We start from the raw sequence: 10,387 nt of genomic DNA, 5'->3' as shown, positions 1-10,387 counted from the left end.
TATCTAGACTGTGGTTTCTAAATATCATTTGCCATTGAAAAAAATCAAGGCTCTGTGTAGTGATGGCTGATTTCAGGTCTGGGACAGGGTACAGCGCAAGCCTGGATCATCTTGACAAAGGAAGAGCAAAGGAAGCTTTCGAAGACTATGAAAAAGATCCAGGAAAAAGATCCAGGAGTCAACCTGAAGAAGCTCCCACTAGCCAAAGATGGGACCGTAACCACAATGGTTTGAAACACATTAAATATTTTAAATCTGAAAAGTCACAATGATTCCCCAAAAGATGAACAATAAAGGAAAAACTCATTAGTCACCTTTGGAGAAGGCTAGAGATCAGCCACATTATTTTGAACCCCAGTAAATAAAAATAAAAAGTAAGAATGTTGCTCATGTCCTGTAGTTCAGGATAATTAGGCTTCCAACTGTCCTTCAGAGTAACACTTTATAAAGGGAAGAATCTTTCTGTGGAAGTACTTCAGTTAATCAACGATGAAGAAATGAGAGAAGGAGGAGAAAGAAGGGAAGGAAGGAAAAAGTAAGAGAGGAAGAAAGAAAGAAAAAGTATGGGGTTAATAGAAGAAACTACAGAAGCATATCTTTGTGACTTTATTTCTTAGACAGGAACCTTAAACCATAAGCCATGGGGAGATGTGGGAGTGCTACATTTAACTGTATTATAATTAGATATCTTTCAACAATAGACACCACAGACACAGTTAAGATGGAGTGAAATTAGAATAAGATATTTATACTTGCTCTATAATTAACAAGAAACTAGTGTTCAGGACACATAGGAATTCCTGCAAATCTGCCAGAAAAGAGAGACCCACAGGAAAAATGGGCGGTAACAGGCAGTAAACAGAAGGATAGAAAGCATGTGAAGGTCAATTTCAGTAGAATTCAAAGAAATGCAAATTAAGACAAAATGTAAACAGTAGAAAGTTGGATAATATGAAGTGTTGAAGAGGCAATGGGGAAAATGGAGACTCTTCACTGCCAGTAAGAGCCCAACCTGGGAGTGTAGCCATTTGGGAGAGCGATAGAGCAGTTCGGCACTCAAACTTCTGGGTTCCAAACTCAGACAAATTCTCGCATGTCGCCACTGATTTCTGCCTGTGTTCACTGGAACACTGTTTGAGGAAGTGAGGAATTGGGAACACCTAAGTTTCCTTCCCCCAAAGAAACGTAGACCTTAAAGTGACAGAATACCACACAGGTCAGAAAATCATGAGCTAGATTTACGAAGCACAATGTGGAGTGCTTACACAAACATAATGTCATGAAAAAAAAAGAAAGAAATATAGTGAGCTGTAGAGTCCAGTAAATGTCACGCATATTAATCATCAGAACACAACTGTTTCATTCTACGTTTCAAAGATACGTATACCCATAGGAGCGAATGGAACGTGCTGGCACATTGCTCGACTTCAGGGAAACCATTCACACAGTTTCCTAAGTCGATGGTGCCCCCTGGAGGTGTGCAACGTGACAGCCTTGAATATGTAAGATGGTTTGAAAGGTCATATAGATCAAATACACTAGAAGAATTGCTTACAGTGGGAGGAAGAAGAGAAATGGGGGTGGGAGTGGGGGAGGAAGGAAAACATGAAGTAAAACAAGAAAGAAGAGGGCCCTTGCACAGCCGGTGGCAGTGTGACCTGAATGGAGAAACAGGATCCACTCAATTCTGTGATTTTAAGGCAGGGGAGGGTGGGCCTTAGTAGGCGGTCTTGAGCTGGATAACCAACAACCTTATAAATTCTGCTCAGAAATGTGGATTTTACCTTGAAAGCTCTAGTGAACCCTGGAGGTGTCTGAAACAGAAAAAAATTCAAGGGAATGGATGAGAGGGGCAGAGGCTGAAGCAGCGGGCCTTCAAAGCAATCCATTTTTGGGCTACACATGTTCAATGGAAAGAGCATGGCCAGAGATGCCTAAACCAAGTGTGCACGACTCCATGGGCACTGGGGTCCTTGGAGGGCCCAACGTTCCCTCCCTTGACCCTCTGCTGATTCTCACGTGCCCAGAGGCTCAACCAGAAACAAGGCCTGCTTAAAAATGCTGGGGGCAGTTTCGGCACAGCCTTGGTTGGTACCACCTTCCAGATGTTATTGTGAATAGCACACAGCTGTCTGCCCTGATGGCCGAGGAGTCCCTGTTGGTGACTGACTAGCCATCTGTGACTTTGGTGGGGAGGAGGGTGCATTCATCGAAACCTCCATGCTGATACACAGGGTGTTAATTTTTTGTGAGAATTTTTTCCCCACTGTCAAGGACTTCACCTGACAGATAGATGCCCAGATATTTACACAAGAATTTCTCCTCCTTTGTCTTTTTTCTAAATCCCCACCTAGTAGATGTTTACTGGCTCTACGATTTTGAGAAAGGCACTCCACCTCCCCGGTGGAAATACGTGGACAAGAGCTGATTATCTCTGAGGCCCTTCCAATGCCAACGCTCTACAGTTTCTTTGTCTGTAAAGAGTGGAGGTTAGAAACTTCTAGGGGTGCCTGGGTGGCTCAGCCGGCGAGGCGTCCTAACTTCGGCCCAGGTCATGATCTCGAGGTCCGCGAGTTCGAGCCCTGCATCGGGCTCTGTGCTAACAGCTCAGAGCCTGGAGCCTGTTTCAGATTCTGTGTCTCCCTCTCTCTCTGCCTCTCCCCTGCTCACACTCTGTCTCTCTCTTCCTCAAAAATAAATAAACATTAAAAAATTTTTTAGAAAGTTCTATCTCACAAGATGAATGCAGAGAAAATGCATGCAACAATACTCAGCCCAAGGATCTGATGTTTGGAAAGTACTCAGCAAAAAATAGTTTCTTATCGTCCTCCTTTCTGTTTAGAACAATATATTTCAAACATTTCCACATTCACAGTTTTACAAATTTCATGGGCAAATGTTCCCCTTCCAAGAATAAGCTCAGGTGTTTTATTACATGTAGAAAGAAGTTCCCAGAAAAATCAAAACTGTTAATTAGAGGCTGTTAATAAGCAAGTGGGCTTATGTATTTATTTTATGTTGATTTAATTTCAGATGGGAGTGGGTAGGGAGAAGCAGAAACTCAAACGCGACTTATATCATCACCTTTTTAAAAAATAATTTTTTTAATGTTTATTTTTGAGAGAGCACGAGCGGGGTTGGGGCAGAGAGAGAGGGAGACAGAGTTGCCGAAGCAGGCTCTGTGCTGACAGCAGAGAGCTCAATGTGGGGCTTGAACTCACAAACTGGGGGATCACGACCTGAGCCGAAGTTGGAGGCTCAACCAACCAAGCCACCCAGGGGCCCCTCTCTCATCACCTTCTAAGAATAACTAACCTTTTCTCATAGACTCAGGGTGAAAAAGATACTAAATGTTTGTCTTTTATAAATCTGTTTCTCTTATTTGTTAATTCTCCTAATCTCGCTCATTGTTGGCCAGCTCTGATAGGAGACAGGATCGCTATTCCAAAGCAGGTGCTCAGGGAAGACACGGAAAACAGGAAGACGGGAAAGCACCGCATCCTCTGAACACTTCCGTTGGATGACCCACATTTCTGTTGTAAGAATATTTTAAGCCAGTGGTTGCCAGCCCTGCATTCCTGGGGCCACAAAGAAGTATTTAATTAATTTTGGTTAAAATATTTTCTTAACAATGGGGCGCCTGGGGGGGCTCAGTTAGTTAAGCGTCCAACTTCGGCTCAGGTCATGATCTCCCAGTTTGTGAGTTGGAGCCCCGTATTGGGCTCTGTGCTGACACAGCTCAGAGCCTGGAGCCTGCTTCGGATTCTGTGTCTTCCTCTCTCTCTGCCCCTCCCCCACTAGCTCTCTCTCTCTAAAATAAATAAACATTAAAAAAATATTTTCTTAACAAAACGTAATATCTAATGAAAGCCAAGGGGTGGTGAAATAGACCCCATCACACATAGCAGCTTGTTATTAGAACAAATCTTTTGAAAAGAAAGTTGATGATTAAGTACCAAGTCCTTAAATGTTTGCACTCTTTGGCCTGGGAAGTCTCTTTCCATCTTATTGGGGAAAACAGAAATGTGCACAAAGGAACATGTCACAGTGTTATTTTATAACAGTAAAAAAAAACCACTGGGAATAACTTACTAACATGAGAACAGTTATATGCACTATGGTGTATCCACCAGATGGATGGAGCCTCAGGTCAAAACCTGAGCATAAAAGCATACATACAACCTCATTTAAAGTATATATTTTTTTTAAAAGAAGCAGAATATGGGGCACCTGAGTGGCTCAGTGGTTAAGCACTCAACTCTTGATTTTGGCTCGGGTTATGATCTCACAGTCGTGAGTCTGCTTAGGATTCTCTCCCCCTCTCTCTGCCCCTTCCCCGCTGGTGCTCTCAAAAAAAAACAAAAACAAAAAACAGAAAACCCCCAGCAAAATATGAAATCACAATTCAAAAGGTTGGGAAGGAAAACATGCCCAATTTTGGTAGCGATAAGCTTTCAGTGACAGGATTTTGAGTGACTTTTCTTTTTTTTTACTTATGTTATTGTTAGGTTCATCATAAGGACCATGGAATGTAAGTTGTCTAATTAGCAAATCATCACCACCGTGTTTTATATGTAAACAGACAGAGATGCCAGGGGAAGTCTTTTTGGTTTGGGAGAGGGTGGAGAATGGGATAATTAAGATCAAAGTTACGGTAAATTCTATCAGCTCCCAGCAAGGAAGGGGTGGTTTGTTGGGAGCCCCCTCCATTTCACACTGTCCTGCACAGGCTTGCTGCTTCTTCCCCGGGGTTTCCTGTTCCGCGGGGAGAGCAGGAGATGAGTTCCTTCTCCCAGGGGCTCTGACATCCTGAGTGGATGCTTCCACTGCTGTGCATTCACGATGCATATTTTTAAATATGCCATGAGGATTATTTTCTAAATGAAATGACGTTTTCAAAATATCTCGCATTTGTTAGGCACTTTCTAGGCACAGGCACTGTTTCGGTCCTTTTGATATCCAAATTTCACGTTTTCTCAGGCGTGGGAAAGTTCTTAGTAAAAGGAACTATTGTCTCCTTTCTTTTTCACCTCCTGTTCCTTCTCCTACCCACACAGGGAGTGGCTCTTGGGGACGTAAGTGACTGGGATGAAAGGAGAAAGGGGGCAGACTGGGCTGCCCTTTGTTACAAACAGAGCCTCCTCGCTGCCCCAAGTGTTGACTGGAGAAGCATCTCCAGGTAGACGGGACAGGAAGGCTCTGGAAAGAGGGCACCAGAAAACCTCACAGCCCTTCTCCCTGTGATGTGGCTCATTTGCTTTACAGGCTTCGGGCATATTTGCTGATGTCAGCAGCCCGTCAAAGTTTAAAATAATAATAATAGTGAAAAGGAAAACAGCCCCTTTCTGCCAGGCAGTCCTGTTCTGCCAACTTCTGTATTCTCTTTTGAGTTAATAAACGTCTAAGAACCACCTCCCCTACCACTCCGGGGGATTAAAAAAAAAAAAAGGGAGGAAAAAAACACAATAATTTTAAAACCACCAGGTCAGCCCATTGCCAGCAGAAGCCATTCAGACAAGCAGCGTCTGTCACCCTCTAACGAGGATTGTGCCTCTGCCTCAAGAGGGAAGCTATCATTAGGCTTTGTGTTTATGAGATCAAATGATCATCTAGGGGGCAGTGGCCCTCTTCCGGTCCCTTCCCCATTTCAGTCACGCTCAAGACCAAATGGGTAGATGTTTTCCGCATCAGGCGAAACTAAAACACCGTAATTACGCCAGCTAATGTCTTCCGAAAACATCAATTAAGAAAACGGCCTTTTAATCCCCCTTTTCCTTGAAAAGCTGCGACATCCACGTGCATTGTAACGGCAAGGGGCAGGGGAGGGCGGGCTCCCCAAAGGAAACAGCTGAAATGGTTGGAGGGCGGTCAGGTGAGCAGGTCCCCGCTGGTGACCAGCAGACGCGACCTCTCCAAGGAAAGAAACGTCTCTCTACAGCAAGACCTCTGACGTTATCTTCACGTGCAGTGTTGAAACCAGAGCCAGCCCCTGCATGGTTGGGCTGACACCGGGCTTCTGCAAACCACACACACACGCCATTGTTAATGCCTCCTCAGGACAGATTAGATCCCACATTCCTCAGAAGCACTGAGCTCCAGAGGGAACACTGCCAACAGGCTCCTTCCACAGGCCAACAACTAGCTACAACTGATAACTTTTCATTGAAATAACTGCAACAATTACCCTGAGTCCCCACCAGGGCTCTGTCACCGGGCTATTAGGAGAGAGGTGTTGTGCTTGTATCTCCTGGCGGCTGCAAAGGCAAGAGCCAGAGTCATTCGAGTTGTCTTCGAGCTCACTTTTGTATGCTTTTATCTATGGCTACGTGCCACGGTTAATCAAACTGCTCACCCAAGGTGTACTATTAGACTGACTTCTTTTGTTTTCTTTGGGGGGCCTTATCTAGTAAGCCTGGATACTTGCCCTCTCCGTTTAGGCTTGGACAAGTAACTAATTAATCTCTGACCAAAGATACTGCAGGTTGGTTTGGGTGGGGGTAAAACACCTTGAGGTCATGGTTGGTTTTAATCACACAGCTTAGTTCAAAAGCTGAATGCTAACAAAGATCTTGGCTTTCAAGTCTTAGTTTCAACCGGCGTGCTCATTAAATAGCAAATTTAGTTGTACTGAACTTGGCTTCTGCAACTTTCCTCCTAGTTTTCTTGGAGGAGCAGTGATTGAGTGGATGAAGCGGCAACATGAATGAAAATTAAGGATGGCACAGGTACCTCTGCGGGAGCAAATCCCGAAGGGCCTACATTAAGCTGTAACCAGGGATTAGGTGTCCCAGGATTCTCTATCATCTCAAAAGGGTTATGTTTGGCTTTTGTAATAATAAAAGGTCATTGTAGGGAAAGGATTCTATTTTACCATATACTGTATTTGCTAGGAGGAAATACGAGGCTAGGCTTCCATAGAGCTCAGCCTTTGAATGAAAAGATGGGGCACCTGGGTGGCTCAATCGGTTAAGTGTCCGACTTCCACTCAGGTCATGATCTCCCAGTTGGTGAGTTCAAGCCCTAAGTCGGGCTCCGTGCTGACAGCTCAGAGCCTGGAGCCTGCTTCGGATTCTGTGTCTCCCCCTCTTTCTGCCCCTCGCCCCTCATGCTCTGTCTCTGTCTCTCTCTCTTAAAAATAAATAAACATTAAAAAAAGAAAAAAGAAAAGAAAAGATGAAGAGTGTAGCAGATGGGTAAATCCCCCAATCTGCAGAAATGTAAAGAGCCAGGATTTGGGTGCCTGTGGGTTTTATCAGAGATGTAAGCAAGGCTGAGACGAACACCAGTGCTCTTTGGCTAGTTTTAACACGTTCACAGTCACAATTAACATTCAAGGAATTTCCTTCTCATCCAAGAGTTTCTTTTAAAAGCACTTTATGCCACAAACTAGCTGCCATCAGTCCTTCCCATACAGAAGATTGCTGAAATCTCCATAATACTTTTTCTTTTTCTTTTTTTGAAAATGGGTTCGGACCACGTCAGTTTCCCTGGGGCAACTGTTTTCCAATACGGGACTTTCTCACCTCCTCCCTCCTTCCTTCCCCTAAAAGAGCTTGGAATGGAGACCCGCCTGCCTCCTCCGGGCCTCCCCGTCCCGCACCCCCTCCACACTCCCTGGCCTGGCGGGTGTCGCCAGCCCTCCCCCCGCCCCGCGAAGAGCAATGCTACCTGGCAGGAGCTCCCCCGCCCACCCCCTGCCTGGTTTCGAGTCCCTGAGCCGGCCAAGGCCACTGCTTTCTTCGAGGAAGGGAGAAGCGTGGTCTACACCTCTTACACAAGAGATTCGCACACGGGCACCGAGTCCGAGTCCTGGCTGTGCATGGAGCTCAGCCCGGTATCCGAGTCCTCGTCGTTGCCAGGACAGCTCTTGGCCAGTCCGCGGGCCTGGTCCACCCACATCTCCGCGCAGCCCTGAGGCCGCGGTTCCCGGGAGGGTCCGCCAGAGCCGACAGTCCCATCGGGGACCACCGTCAACTCCAACGTGTGCAAAGTCTGGAGGAGGCCCTGCAGCTCGCGCTCCTTGCTGTCCCACTGCTGCTGGCTGTAATCCAAGTCCGACTTAACGGCCTCCAGGTCCGTGTTGAGCCGGAGCCCGATGTAGAGGCTGGTGCTGAGCTGCGTCCTGACCCTCTCCTGCTCCAGCAGCAGCTCGCCGTCGAGGCCACCATCAGGCTCCAGGGGCTCCTCCCGCGCGGTGAGCTCCTCCTGGCGCCTCCGCATCCACCTCTGGTTCAGCTCCTCCTGAATCTCGGCTGAGAGGCGCTCCAGCAACTCCTCCTGCTGGGCCCGCTGCTCCTGCAGCCGCAGCAGGTCGTCGCACCGCCGGGCCAGCTCCTCCAGCGCGGCCGCCTGCGCCTCGCCGTCCAGGGGCGCCGCCGCCGCCACCGCCGCCTCGGGCTCCTCTACCGGGCTGGGCCCGTCGACCTCGATGCCTGCGCCCACCAAGTAGGTGTCCTGCACGTAGTTGACTCCGTGTCGCCTCATGCGGTCCAGGTGCACCTTGGCCTCGTAGCGATCGATCTCGCGATCCAGCTCCCGGAGCCGCTGCACCTGCTGACGAATGGTGTGGTCCTGGGAGAGCACCAGATGCACCAGAGTCTCCATGCGCTCCACGGATGCGCTCTCGGTGGCCCGCGGCGGCGACGAGCAGGACGAGGCGGTGGAAGACGACGTAGACGAACAGGGCGACGACGGCTGCTGCTGGCGCCGCCGGTTGAGCTTGGCCAGCTTGCGGAAGGCCTTGCGCACGACCCGCCTCTGCTTCTCCTGGGTCATGGCCAGGCTGGGCCGCGCGGGGATGCCCCGAACCGAGCAGGGGCGCTCGCGACTGAGCACAACTCGCGCCTCGGCGCTGCGGGGGCCCGCGTTGGGTAGTGACGCCTCGCTGCGCACCAGCACGAAGCGCACATTCTCCTGCTCGTCGCCCCAGGCGGCCCAGAGGCGCAAGATGCGCGTCTTGTTAGGCAGGATGCGCTCAAAGCCCCGCCACTTTTCCACGATGCAATAGCACTGCGGGGGCCCGCACAGCATGCCCTGCGGCAGCGCCTCGTCGTCGTCCTCCTCGTCTTCGTCCAGGAGTTCCCGAAGCTCCTCCCGGCCTGGAGAGTCGCCGGCCGTTCCCCGCCGCCGGCCCCGCCGCTGCCTCCGTCGCCGCCGGCAGCCGTCCTCCAACAGCACCCGAACCACGTCCGAGCAGGTGGTGCGGCGGGAGAGACCAGACACCAGCTTCTCTTCCTGGCAGATCCACACCGATATCTTCTTCTCCGAAGGATCCATGGTGCAGCCGGGACGCAGGTGGCGGGTCGGGCTGGGCCCCAGTGGGGCGGCAGCGACGGCGGGCAGCCCGGCAGCTCTGGGACAGTTTAGGAGCCTGGGACCCTCGCCCGGTCCGCACTGGCCCTCCTCCCGGGTTGCGCACCGAACGCAAGGGCCGACGCAGGCTGGAATGGCCGAGGCCGTGCTCGGCCCGGACGGCGCGCTCTTCCTGGGCAGTGCGCCCGGGATCGGGCTCCCGCCGCTCTGGCTCTGCCCAAGGTTCCCGGGGCCTCCAGGTTTTGCTCCTCCCCACGTGGCTCCTCCCCCGCCCGCCCCCAGCGCCCAGATCCGCGGCCGGAGCGCGGGAGGCGCGGCGCCCGGACCCGCCCCTCGCTGCCTCGCCCCTCCCGGGAGCCGAGTCCGCCCCCCTCTCGCGCTGCCCGCCACGGGAATCCCGGCCCCTTTCGCGGACTCGCCGCTCTGTTCCGCTGCCTCTCCCTCGGCCCACTGGCTCCTCTCTTTGCGTGTAGAGCTACCTGTACGCATCTTGACTTTCTCACCTTTCCCGGCGCCCCTTGGTCCTTCAAGGCCTCGTCGTCTGGGGAGTGTCCTTTGCGCAGACGAGGAAACCGAGACGCGCAGCGTCTCAACTGGAGACTCTTCTGACCCCATCACTTGACCTCCAGCTGGGAGCAGTAAGCGCAGCCTTTAATGCGGAAGGCCTTCCAGCCCTACTCGTCAGGAAGCAATATTTGCATATTTAAGGAGAGGTACGCGGACTGTGCGCTCCGTGGAGATAGAGAGGGCTAGGCCTGAGTGGGCTCTCCGGAGGCTGGCTCCAGTTTCCCCGCATGGACAGCGTCGTGGCTCCCCATATTGCGGTGGCTTCTCACAGCCGTATTGGCAGGCGGCGCCTAATTCTAGTGGGATTTCGAGACCCTCGACCCCAGTCGCGAGCTTTTTTCCACCTCCGTAGGAGAACACTAGCCATGACCGTGACCGTTTCTGGCGTATCCAGTATCCAGATGTAGTCAGGAAGACAGAAGAGCCAAGTTTCCCAGCTCAAGAAGTCCAAGACCACAATGTGAATGAACTTCTTCATCCTCAGATGTTGATGAGGGTGGTCCTTTGC

General features: G+C 50.5%; 1 protein-coding gene across 1 annotated transcript; it reads right to left on the bottom strand.

The window, feature by feature from the left end:
• Positions 1–7,677: 7,677 nt before the first annotated feature.
• Positions 7,678–9,536, bottom strand: RASSF10 (Ras association domain family member 10). Its single transcript, XM_047824256.1, has one exon. The coding sequence runs from the start codon at positions 9,274–9,276 to the stop codon at positions 7,771–7,773; it is 1,506 nt and encodes a 501-aa protein (XP_047680212.1). The 5' UTR covers positions 9,277–9,536; the 3' UTR covers positions 7,678–7,770.
• Between the last annotated feature and the right edge of the window lie 851 nt (positions 9,537–10,387).

This window comes from Prionailurus viverrinus, chromosome D1, assembly GCF_022837055.1.
Source record: "Prionailurus viverrinus isolate Anna chromosome D1, UM_Priviv_1.0, whole genome shotgun sequence".
Classification (NCBI taxonomy): Eukaryota; Metazoa; Chordata; class Mammalia; order Carnivora; family Felidae; genus Prionailurus; species Prionailurus viverrinus.
The sequence above is the reverse complement of the archived record's forward strand: the minus strand, read 5'-3'. Positions and strand labels throughout refer to the sequence as shown.